At 37.9% G+C, this 17225-nt stretch overlaps 1 protein-coding gene across 3 annotated transcripts in view; it reads right to left on the bottom strand.

Annotated features, from left to right (window-relative positions):
- ttc28 (tetratricopeptide repeat domain 28) overlaps positions 1-17225 on the bottom strand; it is a 322836-nt gene that overhangs the window by 44304 nt on the left and 261307 nt on the right. For all 3 annotated transcript variants that reach the window (XM_077243763.1, XM_077243764.1, XM_077243765.1), the window contains 3 exons: positions 15531-16872; positions 8695-9218; positions 4135-4244 (listed from right to left, as the gene is read on the bottom strand). In XM_077243763.1, coding sequence (XP_077099878.1) covers positions 4135-4244; positions 8695-9218; positions 15531-16872 — 1976 coding nt within the window. The remainder of the gene's footprint in view (positions 1-4134; positions 4245-8694; positions 9219-15530; positions 16873-17225) is intronic.

The following is a 17225-nucleotide window of genomic DNA, read 5'->3' as shown; positions in this document are numbered from 1 at the left end:
GTTGTGTATTCAATGTATGTTCAATGTTATTCAGCGTACACGACTTACAAATATGTTTTCCTTATTTTATGCAGAAATCGGACTTAACTTAGTGAGGTTTATGCTTACAACAAGAAAAACACTTGGGAAGAGAAATATTAATGCAATAACTTTAAAAGTTGATAAAAGGAAGTCTTAATATCTAATGCAATTTGCTCCTCAAGCAAATGAGTCTTGTTTACAGAATATTTCAATATTTTTACAGCAAAACTAGACAAAAATAGAGTTTATAAAAACTTTGCAGTGTCTAAAAACTGAAAAAAAGGTGTAGGATTTATTTTGAAACCATTTCACTCAATGATTGCTAGCAAATTTCACAAATATTTACCAAGAAATGTCAAGTAACACATTGAATTAAACGTGAGATTTTGAAGCAGATAGACTGAACTAGTATTTTCTTGTAAAATACACTCCAGTCATTTTCATTTAGAACTTCGAAACATCTTTGTTTACAGTGTATTTTTCTTGTCAAGCCGTCCTCCTTCACACGAGCAGTATCTTGTTCTTCAGCGCCCCCAGTGCTGGCTGATGCTGCATGTTTGAGTATTTATGTGTTTTCAAGATATATGTGTGTGTTTGTGGCGTGGAATGCAGCGTTTCTCAGGGGTTCGGCTGCAGAGAGCCCTTCATCAGCATACAGCACAGCCAGCCTGCAATCAATTAAGAGCGGAATGCATCAGCACACACACACACACACACACACACACACACACACACACACACACACACACACACACACACACACACACACACACACACACACACACACACACACTCACACACACACACACACACACACACACACACACACCATCTGCAATCTGCAGTGCTCCAGAACTGTCTATACATCACACACACACCAAACTGAGTCACCAGGGAGGAAGGCCATGAAAAGCTACTATTACTACACTCACACACGCTGTACTATCAGCTGACTCGGGTTTCTTTTCATTTTCTCCACTCTACGGCCTGAAACACTCAGCAAACGCAGACACAAACGCTCGGTCGACACATTACAAGAGCATGTACACCTTCTGTCATATTTTGGAGGCCAAAATACTTTCTCATTGCCTAGTTTAATATGCAGAGATAACTATAGTTCATTCATATGTCGATATCTAGTGTGTCGCTTTTTAGAGCGGACCTATATGCCGTTTTCCAAACTCTTGATGTTGTTTTTAGGCTCTACTAGAGCAGGTTTTTATGCTTGAATGTTAAATTATTTTTCCCATATTCTCAATTGTTGCAGCTCCTCTCTCCCCAGTCAGTCAGTAACGCTCTGTTTAGTTCCTGTCTCTATGAAGCCCCTCCTTCTGAAAAGCACACTGTGCTCTGATTGGTCGGCTGGATCAGTGTGTTGTGATTGGTCGAGCGCTTCGAGCGTGTTTGGGAAATGTCCTGCCCCTTACATAACCACCAGTTTAACACACTTCTAACTAACTCAACCAGGCCCCGCCCCTTTATTCTGTGTATGAATTATTCAAATGAGGATTATTGTGAAGTGTTCTTTTATGACGAGGGCGGGGCAACCTGTCACTCACATGAGATCCACCAATAGCAAACCACAACCATCCAATCAATTCCCCACGGATAAAATCAAGCCCGCCTACATTGGCTCTTGTTCCAAAAGCCGTTTCACTTGAACATACGTCAGTATATGGAAGAAGAGACGAGCACAACTTCCATTTCATGCCACCTTTAACAATAACAACACTGACCCACCAAAACTGAATATGATTAGGAGTCTTTTCTCTCAAGATGCTAAAAGAAAACACCTATAATACCCCTAGCAATCATTTTAAAAACACCCTTAAGTATTATAAAAAAAGAAAAGAAAAATATTTTGGAGGGAAAAATGTTGTTAAAGTGATGTTTCCTTGAGAGATCTTGCAGCACACACACACACAACTGGACGTCTCAACAAAAGCAGCACTAATCTGAAGGTGTAGTCCGTGACGTGCCTGTATGATTGACAGCTGCTGGCAGAGGCGCGTGAGGCTTGAGAATGACGGTTTCTCTCTCTTTCAGACGTCCCTCCCCAATGGCACAGCTGCCTAATTGACAAGATTGGCTGTACGATGATATAAACACATTATCCTCTAATCTTCCGTCTCCCTGTAGACATTCGGCACATATGCGATCAACATCCTTGAGACCCGCCGTCTCCGAGACGTGAGAACGGCGCTGTAATTTACAGAGGGAGAAGAACAATCTAGAGCTTTCCTGCCCAGACGGCCATGATGAAACGTGATCCGAGCAGACGATTACAGAGACGTCACCGTCTGAGTCGACCACCTAAAGAAATCAGCCAAAAAATCTAATAAAATCTGTCACTTTGAGCTCAATAAATAATATCAGAGGTTCAATACACCTCAGTCTGGTTTCATGTTTTTTATTAAAAAGATTAGAGCACAAAGCAATCCTAAAATGTGTCAGGAAAACAAACAGCGATGTCTAAATCATAACAAAAGTACACTTTTTTAGTAATGATCAATAATTTCCCACATAATTTATTTTCCCGGGAGTCATTTTTTTTGTACCTTTATGAGGGTATTTTTTCAACACATTTTTTTTCTTATATATTTTCTATCAAAACAACACTTTAGATTAGTTTCACGTTCAGCAAAACTCATTTATAAGACATTAAATACATCTTTATATTTATAAATTGTTCTCACAGCAACTCACTCCAACATGAGCTCTTAAAGAGACAGCGCTCTTCAACAATTGAAGGCTTGAAACTTTACAATGATCTACTTTTGCTCTTTTGATTTAGTGCAAAATAATCCAGGGATAAATAAATACATAATATTGACTGACATAAAAAGTTTGGCGTCGGTAAGAATTTGTAATATTTTTGAAAGAACTGTCTTTTGCTCAGCGTTTATTTGATCAAAAATACAGTAAAAACGGTTATATTGTAAAATATTATTACTATTTAAAAGAACTGTTTTCTATGTGAATATATAGTACGCTGCAAGTTATTCCTGTGATCAAAGCTGAATTTTCAGCATCATTACTCCAGTCTTCAGCGTCACATGATCCGCCAGAAATCATTATAATATGATGATTTGCTGCTTAAGAAACATTTATGAATGTTGAAAACAGTTCATATGTTTGTGGAAACCGTGATTCATTTGTTTCCAGGATTCTTTGATGAATCGAAAGTTCAAAAGAACTTTGAAAAATACATCTTTTGTATTATTATAAATGTCTTAACTGTCACTTTTGATCAATTTAATCTCTGCTGAATAAAAGTATTAATTCATAAAAAGAAAATGTTACTGACCCCAATGGTTTTAAACAATAATGTACATAAAAAGGCCAATATCAGCTGATCTATCTATATATATATATATATCATGCATCCCTATAATATTATTAGGTTATTTAAACTAATCTATCTGGAATATTTCACTTTTTTTCTGTCACTTTCAGGTTGATTTCTGTTCTTTTTGTGATTCACTTGGACCCTTTAGCATTGACTTGTGTATCATTCGACTGTAAAAATGTAGCTCTGTAAAAAAACAAAGCTCTGTTTGCACTTCAGCACGTCCGTTTCTGAACTAATCGACGGTGTGCATTTAGGCCGCGACCATTTCGTTCACTTTAGTGCTGCTAGTGACACAGAAATCACACACTGCAGCTTTGAGTGACTCAAATGAATTATTGAATCGGTTCACTGAAGCTAACGAATGTAATCCGTTCAGATGAATCGCGCTACTTCCAAATCCTCAGCAGGGATTCCTCAAACAAACCATCAGCCGGAGTGTTTGCCGTTCGTCTCGTTTGGACTGAATCAATTAGGGCCTGAATAAAGAGAGAGTGTGTGTTTGTGCAGGGAGACTGCCTGAACATCAAATCCGGCCTCTTTGTTTGTCTCACACAATGATGAAGTCACAAGTGAAGAGTCTGACGGCGATGACAAGTCCGCAAACACACGTATGCCTACAGACACATCATTAGAAGAAGCGGAGACAGTGGAGCTCTGTCAAGAACAGCGTTCATGAGCGTCCTGAGCATCTGAGCGGGGACTGCGGTACATTGGCTGTGTGTGTGTGTGTGTGTGTGTGTGTGTGTGTGTGTGTGTTGTACCTGGTGCTGGGATTCCTCCAGATTGCCGCTGGCCCACAGCGAGAGCCCCAGACGGTGTCGAATCTTGGCTTCGTCCTCACGACGGCCCAGCTGCTCCGCCAGACGCAGGCCTGAGACACACCGAAACACAGATTTACACACAAATGCTTCTCCAGGAACTGTTTTAAATGAACAGTTTAAGTTTACTCATCCCAACCCCACAGCAAATACTGCTTTTCTTGTTTTAATATATCAAGATTGTATGCTTTATGGCTTTTAGTCTGTTTGTATAGATGCAGTAAAGTTGATAATTGTATTTAAATTGTAGTCTTTCTCCTCTAGACAAAGATTGTTATTTTAGTATTATTATTAGTATTTATTAATATTTTGAATAAAGCTTTTATTTTTTTATTTTCAGTTTTTATTTTGACGTTGAGCTTTAGCAATGTGTTTGCCATTTTATGTATTTTAATATATATTTAATGAATTAATTAATATATATTTTAAACAAAATTTCTATTTAGCTTTCATATTCATGTCTTAGCATTTTAGTAGACTTTTTTCTAACACTTAGTTGACAAGGCAACTTTTCTAATTTTAATTTTTTTTTAAGTTTAAGCTTTTGCCTCATATTTATATTTTATATTCCTACCAGCTATATTTCAATTGATCATAACATTTCAAAATAGTTTTAGTTAACTTTAACAACACAGAGAGTGTTTCATCTATTTCATGATCAGGTGTTGCAAAAATTCAAAAATGACAAAAAGTAGTTTATAAATTAAACTTAATTAGCTGTTTGGTTAAAAAACAAGTTTAAATATATTGAATATACATTTTGAATTTTTTAAAGTTATTAATCCTTTGATTTGGCAAGGACATGTGATCAAAAGTGACAGTAAAGACTTGTTACAAATGTTTTCTGCTGTTCTTCATCAAAGAATATGGAAATAATGTATAACAGAGTGATTTCTGAAGGATCATGTGACACTGAAGACTGGATTAAAGATGCTGAAAATTCAGCTTTGATCACTGGAATAAATTACATTTGAACATATATTCAAGTAGAAAACAGTTATTTTAAATTGTAATTATATTTCATAATTTTACTGTATTTCAACGTTTTACTGTATTTTTTTATCAAATAAATGCAGCCTTGGTGAGCAGAAGAGACTTCTTTCAAAAACATGAAACAATCTTACCGACCCCAAACATTTGAACAGTAGTGTATATACTTTGATTTCATACTTTTTCCTTCTGTTTTATCTGGAAGAAGGGTTTAGGGGGGAAACATGCATTTTCTTTTGTTGGCTGAAGTATTCCTTTAATAAAAGCATAACCAAAACTCTCAGCACTCACAACCAGAAGTGGTTGAAATCAGTTCTCGTCTTGTTTTTAAATTCATATTTTAGTGCGCTCTGCTATTAATCATCCAACAATAACAGCCTCTCTTGTCGTCTTTTCCTCCTCTATTCTTTTGATTCTCTCTGTTTTTATGTTTTTCCTCATCAGACTTTGACATGGCTGTCGGGACACGCTGGTATTTAGGTCTCATCAGGCACTGATCTGAAGAAAAGCCTCAGAAATGATTCCCCCCCCCCCCCGTTCAACACAGACTTTAATCGCGTTTCAATCCCACTTTGATTCCTTTCGAGTTCAAACCCAAGACAAAAGAAATGTTCAGTAAAACACTCCCCTCCTCAACACCATCACCACATCGGACTGAATTACACACACTGTATGTATTTAGTGAAGTCATGTCTCTAACGGGTAAATACGACACTAATATCCAATTATCCATTTCTTTATCCTAAATATGTCTTTGTAAACAACAGTTTTTTTATTCTGACAGAAAGGCGGATTAGCTGAGGTGACGAGACGATAAAAGACAGCAAACAAACGCTAGTAGTGACACCAGCAGCAATCCACCTGTCACTCAAGTGGCCACGCCCTTAATTATGCAGAACTTTAAGGCTTAATATAATTTAAACGGATGAGTTATAAAAAAAATATTCACCCCCCTCAAAGTTGTCATGAAGGGCAGAATTAGCTATATAGACCGAAACCACTTTTTGTACCAGAATGTGTAACCACTTTTTTCTGCTGTAAAGTTGGGCATTTTAACATGGAGATTTATGGGATTGACTCTCTTCTGGAGCCTGTCTCTAGTGGCCAGGCGATGAACTGCAGTTTAAGTCACTTCTGTGTCGGATTCAAGAGAGAAGATACTCTTTCGGCCGTTAATTCTCCGTTCCCGAACCTATCAAATACCTTCATTATCAAACACACAACAAGCAAAACGCGGAGCCTGACAAGCTATGGTTCACCGGCCCACGTTTCGCTCTCCACACAACTTAAATTAAACGCTTAACCGAGCTGAGAGTGAGCGGTTTCCTTCACTCTTAGTTAATTGGCTGTCAGATGGAGGGACGCGGTGGCCTTTGGCAAAGACGGGATCCACATCTATCTGTCCTTTTCCCACTGTCCTCCGCCACTCGGCGGGAGAGAAGAAGCGGGGAGGTCACTGTCAGAAGTCCTGGATGAAGGTGATTAAAGCGTTCGGCCGCCCGTGAGCCGCTCGGCTCCTGACAGCTGACAGAACTGAGGAAAGCCATTTCAGAAACACCAGCGAGACAGGACAGCTTTTATTGAGTGGACACCTAATTCAACTACAAACCCTTTTAACAAAACGGTCTAGCGACGGGAAATTCTTTTCTTTTACTGGTTCTTTTAGTTTAGGTGAACCAGTGCAAAAAATCATTCCACTAGTTTGTTTACATAATCACGTTATGACGTTACATATACACAATACTATTATTAAAGCACCCAATAATGATGTGAAACATGGGTGTCTAAAGCGTTTTAAATGTCAACTCACCTTTTCATATAAACCATGAGACACTGGTTTAACTAGTTCACTAAAAATAACCGGTTTCACTTTATTTTTATGGTCCCTTTAACACATTCTGTTGTCTATAAGTAACATTGCACCCTTATGTCTACTAACTCTTATTAGAGTATTAGTAGAGTTAGGGTTAGAATAAGTTGACATGTAGTTGCAAAGTTACTTATAGTCAGAGTGTCTGTTGGAGGACCATCACAATAAAGAGTTTGCAGATATGTGTTACCAAATAACCTTTTGCTCACGAACCGGACATCAGTAGCTTTGTTGTGTTAGAGAGCGCTCACCCGTACATCTCAAATAGGATTATTATAGCAACATACGGTGGATTGATAACGCGCTCCAGCTCAGGGTAACACCAGAAGCCAAACAAATGAGCTGAATTTCAATGTCCTCCGAGGGAGCAAACCACCAGATGTCTCTCTGAGCATGTAAACACGGGCTTCAGAGTCTGAACGTGACGTTTATACCTCAATAAACAACGTCCTGACATCTTTAGTTGTTTCCCTCTCAACTTAATAAAGATCTGAAAGTGGTATAAGGGTGAAGAATCAACTGTTCAATCATCCGAACAAATGAATCAGTCATTATTCATGACTTTTTTGATGTGCATCTAGGAATTTTCTCACTAAATAAACAATATATCCACCTAAAGTGAGATACACTTAAAAGTTTGGGGTCGTTGTGACTTTTTCTAAAGGAATTAATACTTTTATTCAGCAAGGATGCATTCAATTGATCAAAAGTGACAGTAAAGACATAAAACTGTTACACAATATTACCATTTTGAAATAAATGCTGTTCATTTGAACTTTCTATTTATCAAAGAATCGTGGTTTCTACCAAATATTATAAAAGCAGCATTGATAATAATCAGAATTGTTTCTTGAGCAGCAATTAAGCATATCAGAATGATTTCTGAAGGACCATGTGACACTGGAGACTAGAAACATAGCTTTGCCATCACATAAATAAATTACAAAAAAACAGATATTTTAAATTGTACAAATATTTTACTGTATTTTGATCAAATAAATGCAGCCTTGATGAGCAGAAGAGACTTCTTTCAAAAGTGTGTGTGTGTGTGTGTTTGTGTGTGTGTGTGTGTGTGTGTGTGTGTGTGTGTGTGTGTGTGTGTGTGTGTGTGTGTGTGTGTGTGTGTGTGTGTGTGTGTGTGTGTGTGTGTGTGTGTGTTTGTGTGTGTGTGTGTTTAAAACTTTTTATGCTCATCCTGGTGTTTGGATCCAGGCAATATTCCAATATGTGCATAAAACCCAACTATATATCATGAAGATATATTACACACACACGCACACGCATACACACATGCTAACACACAAACACACACACACACACGTGCGCGCGTGAAGTCAAACACGCACACACACACACACACCCACATGCAAACACACACACGCACGCACACACACACACACACACACACACACACACACTTACACACACACACACACACACACACACACACACACACACACACACACACACACACACACACACACACTCAAACTTGCACACATAAACAAAACAAACACACGCACACAAACACACTTTACTATTCTGGAATTTCAAATTTCTGAAAAATGTCTTTTTCCCCAGAAACTCAAAGCATTTGTAAATGACTTTAGAAACTTTTATCAGACACAGAATGCAGCTCTCACCTTCCTGCAGGTACATGACGGACTGCGAGTAGTTCTGCAGTGCGTGGTGTGTGCGTCCCAGGCTGCTGTAGGCCAGAGTTTTGGCCACCAGGTCGTTGGTCTGAGCAGCGACGCTCAGATGCTGTTCCTGAAACACCACGGCACGCTCGAAATTACCCAGAGACTCGTAGGTGAGTCCCAGGTTCCCGTAGGCCCGGGCCTGACAGCTGGAGCTGCCGGTCTCCTCTGCGATCTGCAGGTCCAGCTGGTGAAACTGCAGAGCCGTGTCGTGCTCACCCATCAGCTGGTACACCGCGCCCAGCCCGCAGCTGGCATCGCCCTCCAGCAGTCGATCCTGTGTGTCGCGGGCGATGGCGAGCTGCCGCTCCAGGCATGAGATGGCTTGCTCGTAGTTCCCCAGCTGGCTGTGCAAACTGCCCAGTTCTCCATACGCCTGCGCCTTTCCTCCACACTCTCCCAGCTCATGAGCCACAACCAAACGCTTCTCAAAACACACCAGAGACTGCTGAAGGTTCCCCATCGCCCTGAGACACACACACAACACACATTACACACATAGAGGAAAAAACTGATCCAAAATACTTAGATGAAACTGAGAAATTGGATTGGTTAAGCCACATTGCAAGTAGATAAATAGATAAATGTAATATAATGTATAATAATTTGTTTGTGTGTCTATATATATATATATATATATATATGTATATATATATATATATATAAAACTTAAATAATAATTATTTTAATTTTTTACAAATTTTACACAAATAAAAGTAGATCCAAAATACTGAAACAATATTGGCTGAGACACACATTGTAATACATACACACATACATACATACATTATATATATATATATATATATATATATATATATATATATATATATATATATACACACACACAGTGGGTCTCATTCATGAAACACAGGCAGAACGGATTTTTGTGTCAATCGTGTGTAAAGTGGTTCTGGCGTAAATTTTCGGATTCATTAATATGTTCGTATTTTCCAAATGTTAGTTGGTACACAAGAAATCTACACCTGCTCCAGCCACGCGTAAATAGTGCGCTTAACACCAGAACGTTTTGCTCATTAATAAGGCTGCATTTTAATTCACCTTAATCGGGTACATATTTACACAGCATTTTGAAAAAATGTTATATATAGTAATTACATACGTTTTTTCTTATTATGAGAGCCAGTAATATGATCTGCGATGGTGGTCCTTCTCCAGTTTTAATACGATTTTTCCGAAGTGAACTAATTCGTTTTTTGCTCTCAAGCTTAATGTCGAACCATTTTCTTCTCACTTCTGGGAATGTTCGATTAACAGATGAAACTCCATTAACTGCATCTGTAATATGCTGCTAGGTTCCTTTTTTTTAGGACCCGATACGCCACTATGTACGCTTGAAAATAAAATGTGGTGTTTTGAATGAACTTCTGATAATAAAACTTAAATTTCTGCATCTGAGAATTTTTTCTTTTTCATTCGCATTCATGTCATAATATGATGCCCATATATAGTTGTCAGTCGGATTTAATGGGCGGGATTTATGGTAATTGAGAATGAACGTGCACGCGCATCCCATTTACGACTGATTGGAATTCATTAACACACACACACATTTCAAGATCACATCTGACGTTTACGAAGTATTTGTGAATCAGGAGAAGTGTTTTCGGGAAGGTCTCTTTACGCGCAAATCACTCGCATATTTACTCGTATATTTACGAATGTTTCATGAATAAGACCCAATGCATATATAAGCAATTTAAATAAATTGTTTTAAAAAATAACATCATCAGCAATACGATAAAAGATGACGATATCTAATCAATAATTTTTAATACTTATATATATATATATATATATATATATATATATATATATATATATATATATACTGTATATATACACACACAGTGCATATATAATGTAATTTAAATAAATTGCAGTAAAAATTAACATCAACAGCAATACGATAAAAGATGACAAAATCTAAACAATTATTATAAATACTAATAATTTTAATAAAATTACTCTTATTATTAAAATATAATTGATCTCGTAGTCAATGTTACACTTAGTAAGAAGGAGATCTAAAATCTCTATTTGGATAAACCACTCTGTAAATAAATGTATAAATAAAAAATACATAAATGTAAATAAATACATGATTAAAAAACAATCTAACTGATGTCACCGAAGTGCACATTTCATCCAATTAGATTTTTGTGCTTTTCATTTGATTAAAAAAGCAGGACAGTGATGTTATTACGGTTAAATCTGTCTCATTGCTTCATTAGCTCACAGTGTGTCGTCTGCTGCCAGACTGGTATAATATCAAATAAAAATAAGTGCAAAACAAATTTCAATTCGACTAACAAATTACAGCATGTTTACATTCTGATAACGTTTTGAGATTCATGCATTCCTTTTAATATAAACCTCCTCACATAAAACAGAATCTCGAAATATGGTTCTCTCAGTCTAGTTTAATGGTGCTAAAATACTGAATGTGAGGGGCCGCACGCTTCAGGTGGATATGAGCTATTTGAGCAACACACAGGTGGCAGTGCAGTGCCATTGCAACTTCATTTATAGTCCATCCATACGCTCTCATCCATCGGGAGAGCAAGTTCGAAAAGCAGTTCAGTACCGGCTCTCTGTGGAATAACAAAACCAGGCTTAATTCCTACAGGCCGAGGACTCGCTCACTACTTAGGTAGCATAAAAGCGATGCATCATTACCCCTTGTTGTCCTGTCACTTGAAATTACAGCAACATCAGTCTCGTTGAAAGGCCCTGCCTCATTTCAATATAAATGAAACAAATAGCTTTTAACGCGAGCCTCTAATGAGGTTCTTGTTGGATTCTTCTGTGCTATCTGAGGTAAAGCTCCTCTCCGCTGAGGGGAGTCCAAGCGCATTGTCACAACTGACAGTGTAATTTACCTTCCCGTTGGATTGTGGGAAGGATGGGGGTTAGGGTTTGGATGAGGTTTGCTCATTTCGGGCCCGGTGTGAGTTCTCTCCACACAATCCGCAGTGTCGAGCTTTTGACAGGCCCCTCCAGCAAACCATTCATCATATTTCCATGCCCATACGTGTGGGGAGTTTAGGTAAGCAGAATCCACAAGGGTTCGTGACGGGAGCTGGAACGCTTATAGGGCTGATTGGATAGTAATTAAAATGGATGTGTGGCGGATCACACTGAGGATTCTGGGTAGACACATGCATACATATAGCTGTGCACATAACTCGCATTTTGAGAGATCAAGCCAAAAAAATCTTAGAATCAGAGTTTTTTTAGGGTGAATGATTCCCATAAAAGCGATTCCTATATATATATTTATATACAGTGCTGGTCAGAATTATTTGCCCCCTTGGTAAATATGATCAAAGATGGCTGTAAAAAATAAATCTGCATTGTTATTCCTTTTGATATTTTATTTAAAAAAGAAAAGCAAAAATCTAACCTTTCATTGAAGTAAAAGAATTGAAAGGTGGGGGGGGGGGAATCACATTATGACAAATGTTTTTCTCCAAAACACACTGGGAACAATTATTTGCTCCTTTTATTAAATACTTTTTGCAACCTCCTTTTTCCAAGCTAACAGCTCTGAGTTTTCTCCTATAAAGCCTGATGAGTTAGAACACCTGAACAGAGATCAGAGACCATTCCTCCATACAGAATCTCTCCAGATCCTGCAGATTCCCAGATCCATGTTGGCGCTTCTCCTCTTCAGTTCAGTCCACTCATCTTCTACAGGGTTCTGGTCAGGGACTGGGAAGGTCGTTGTAGATGCTTGCTTTTGTGCTCAGTGACACATTTTTGTGTTGATTTTGATGTTTGTTTTTGGATCACTGTCTCTGATCTCTGGTCAGGTGTTCTCCAAACTCATCCGGCATTATAGGAGAAAACCCAGAGCTGTTATCTTGGGAAAAGGAGGTTGGAAAAAGTATTTAATAAAAGGGGGCAAATAATTGTTCCCAACGTGTTTTGGAGAAAAACATTTATGTCATAATGTGATTAACCCCTCATTTTCAATTCTTTTACTTCAACGAAAGGTTAGATTTTTGCATTTAAAAATATATATATATATCAAAAGGATAAACAATGCAGATTTATTTTTTACAGCCATCTTTGATCATATTTACCAAAGGGAGAAAATCATTCTTACCAGCACTGTATATATATATATATATATATATATATATATATATATATATATATATATATATATATATATATATATATATATATATATAAATGTGTAACATTGCGTTTCATACATCACAAAAAATCCTAATGCAAGGATTAAAGTGAATTATAAAAGATATATAACATTATGAGATCATTAGCTGGAAACATTATATTATATTCAATATTTACTTGCATGTATTATATGTATTTGGGTTGCAATATGTATTTTGTTGATTCACTGAATTCAGATTCAAAGATTTCTTTGCATTATCTCTCAAAAAATAAAAACAAAAACGAGTCTCCGTGTAGCTTTTTAAATATTAAAATATACTAAAATATTTAAGTAAATGTTGCTGTTTATCACATGCAACATGGATTTCTGTGAACATTTTTGAGAGATCAAGCAAACAAATCCTAGAATCAGAGTTTAAAAATTGATTCAGCATTCATTTTTGGGTGAAATATCAGTTGAAGTCATTTAAAATTTATGAATGCTATTTTTTCACATATGAAACCAAGAGCTAATTTACTAAAAGAAGCTTGATATCAGCTCATAAAACAATAATTCTGATTTAGAAGACAACATGTATCATGTAACTGTGTTTCACAAAGTAAATATCCATACACCACAATACATCCTCATGCATTGAGTGTCAAGAGTGAATTATAAAATACATAAGACTAGGACCAGCTAAAAAACAACGCAATGGCTCAACATCAGTGAATCGATTGAAAACTCTGATTCAAAGATTCACTTGCGTTATCTCTCAAAAATGTTTAGAATGTGACATTTTTTTAAGTACTAAAATAATAAATCATTTTAAGTAAATGTTGCTGGTTATCAAATGCCACATAGACTTCTGTGAAAATCTGTTGATAGATCAAACTAATCTTTAAATCAGAATGTTAAAAAATTACTCACTAATCCCTCAAACTGATTCACAGAAACAATCTGAACTCCAACTTTGCTTGTTTGCGAGACGCTATTAATATTAAAACATATTCACAAGTCATAAGTCATAAGTCATAAGGAAGGAAACTAATGGCCAAATAAGAAGAGCATTAATATTAATGACACCTTTAAGAGATTAATTCAGAATACACTGTAAATATTTGATATTGCCCTGCCTGAAATGCAAGCTTGGAACACATCTACTAAATACTTATGCAAATGCAAAAACGTACTAACAAAGATATGATTTACATGTATTTTTCTAGATTAATCCAAAGTCTAAGAGTCAAGATTTTGAGAGATTCTGCTGTTGACACACTTTTGATGCGACACTTCTGACATTTGTGTGTTAGTAGCACAGAAAGAGCTTTTAAGCTGCATGCATCCCAGTGTAGATCTGCATGTTAGCATGCATGGTGAATCTGATACAAAACAATCCCATTTTCAATCTGATGCATGTTGTGAGAGCGTTCCGTGTCTGTTCTGACCTCATGGTGTCAGTCCACATGCCCTCCTGATACAGTAAGTGCCTCTCTTAGATTAAAACAACTGGAATAACAAGCAGCCTGTTGCATCATCATTCACATGAGAATCCACAGCTCGAACATGCTAATGAATCACCCACACAACATTATAAATGTAATCTTGTCTGTCTAATATGCGTGTCTAAAGCATATTACATTGCAGTTCTGTATGACTAGTATGACTATGTGTATTTATAGTGGTGCCAAAAAGGTATTTAGACACTTGAAGGAATAATTCTGTCATAATGTACTGTCATAATTTTGACAAAAAAAGTTGAAACAATCTTGAAAAATCTTCTTTTGAGTTCCACAGAAAGTCAAGTTTTGAATGTCTTATGGGTGAGTAAACCATGAAAGAATTTTCATTTTTGGGAGAACTATCTATTTAAATCACCTTAAAACTAAATATCAAACAAAGTGTCGTTTCACTAAAAGATGTTGGTTAGGTTTGAAATTTTATCATGAAACAATAAATGTCTTGAAGACAAAAAGTATTGTCCACCTTTGTGTTTCATAAAGTCCATACACCACAAAAAATATATTTTTATACTATAAATGTATACTATCCTATACTATAGTATTTTCATTAAAATGTCAAAAAATTCTTAAAACAAACTACATTTACCACATGTAGTTCAAACATTAACATTAACTACACTTAAAAAAAATGACATCTTAATGAGTTCTTAAGAACGGTTTTACTTATTTTCCAGTTTATATATCTAAACATCCTTAAACCAAGATATCTTTACTTGAGAAACAACACTGCATAAGATATTAGTTCATTAGTTTCATAGCTTGCATCTTAAATACACATGTATTTTGTCTCTTTGCACCGGCAGATTTTTTCACTTGGTTTAAAAATAAACTAGTTAAACACAAGCGAAAAAATCTGCCAGTGCAGTGAGAAAAAATACACTTGTATTCAAGAAACTATGAAAACAAGTCTGAATTAATCTTGCTTCTCAAGTACATGTATCTCATTTTAAGGAGATTATTTTAACTGTAAATCAACTCAAGAAACATTTATTTGCAGATGCAACATGGTTTGATATGTCTTCTATATCATAAATGTTGTTTGTGTGTGTAAATATTTTCTGGGGGCCTCTGTCAAATGACAAATAACACAAACTGACTTGACTTCTTACCTGTGTCCATTACCGAGACCTCTGTATGCCTTCTCCTGGTCCTGCATATGGCTCAGGCTTTGTGCAACGGAGAGATACTGGTCGTAATACTTAATCGCCTCTTCAAAATCTCCCAGCGAGTCATAGCAGTCTCCCAAGTTCCCATAAGCGCGACCACGGTCCAGCACGGCCTCGTTGCCACTGAGCTGCTGCAACATCGCCAACTGTTGCTCGAAGTACCCAATGGCCTCCTCCATTACTCCCATGTTCATTTTCGTGATGCCCATGTTACCATAGACCTGGGCCTCAACGCTGGGGTCCTTCAGTCGCTGGCCAAGCTCAAGCTGTTCCTCGTAGCATTTGAAGGCCATGGTGTACTTTCCAAGAGACATGTAGACAGCGGCGAGGTGTCCGTGAGCCTGGCACTCTCCCTGGATGTCTCCCTGCTCTTGATACACCTCCAGCTCCTGGGTGTGATAGCCTAAGGACTTGTCAAACTTCTGTAGCATCCGATAGGCGGCTCCCAGCGCTGCGTAGGCGTTCGCTTCCATCTTGCGATCCTTGACCTGATGCGCCAAGGACAACTGCTGCTCGTAAAACTTGACGGCTCCGGGAACGTCCTTCTTACAAAGGAAGATGTCGCCCAGGTTGCCCAAGGCGCGAAATCGAGCTTGCGAGTTGTTCAGCGACTGCGCCAAGGAAAGAAGGTACTTCTGGCACTCCTCTGCCTTGCTGTAGTCGCCAAGAGCTTTGAAGGCCAGGCCAAGATTGCAGTAGGCTTTGGCTTGACTTAGCTTGTCGTGGAGGTCCTTAGCAAGTGCCAGGTCTTGTTCGTAATACTTCACCGCCTCCTGGAAGTTGCCCAGACAGTAGTGCGCATATCCCAAGTTGTGACAGACCTTACCCTCGCTTTCCATATCCTGCAAGTCCGGGGAAAGCTGTAGGTATTGTTCGTAGTAAGGTACGGCTTGGGGAAACTCTCCCCGTGAGCAGTGGAAATTTCCCAGGTTGCCCAAGGCTCGAGCTTCGCTCTGGATGTCCCTTAACTCTCGTGCAATGTTCAGATGATTCTGGTAATGTTGCAAAGCTCGATCGTGAGCCCCTAAAGCCTGGTACGCCACCGCCAGGTTCCCGTGTGTCGAAGCCTGCGATGCACGATCATTAACCTCCATGGAAATCTGCAGCTCTTGTCGGTGGTAGCGTACGGCCTGGTCAAAGGCACCGAGGGCATTGTAAGCGTTCCCCATGTTTCCGTACGCTCTGCCCTGGGCGGCGTAGTCATTGAGCTCCTGAGCAATGGATAGATGAACCTTATGCAGCTTCAGAGCAGTCTCGTAGTCCCCTTTCATCTGGTGGATGATTCCTGTAAAGGAGAAAATAATCATTTTATTCAGGCGAATTGTGCTTATCATGCTTGACAGGATAACCAAAATGGCTTTTCGATATCTTCCATCCCTCTTCATGTGTTAAAGATTAGCTTTACATTTAAGAAAGCCCTGAAATGCAATGTACCCTAAGCAAATCATCCAAACAGAAAAAAGGGAATAAGATCTGAGGAAAACCCACTGACGCTTGCAGAACTATCTTTTAATTAAAAAGGAGATCTGATCTGATTTGCATAGTCTCGAATCAAAGTTTTGCGCCCCAAAGATACTCCAATATGAGGCGATGACAATCAAAACAGCCAAATCTGCTCAGTCCTGGGAGACTTCTTTT

The sequence above is a fragment of the Siphateles boraxobius genome, unplaced genomic scaffold (genome assembly GCF_051911475.1).
Source record: "Siphateles boraxobius isolate OS27281-9 unplaced genomic scaffold, OSU_SipBor_1 25, whole genome shotgun sequence".
NCBI classification, from domain to species: domain Eukaryota; kingdom Metazoa; phylum Chordata; class Actinopteri; order Cypriniformes; family Leuciscidae; genus Siphateles; species Siphateles boraxobius.
This window is presented reverse-complemented; position numbering and strand designations above follow the sequence as displayed.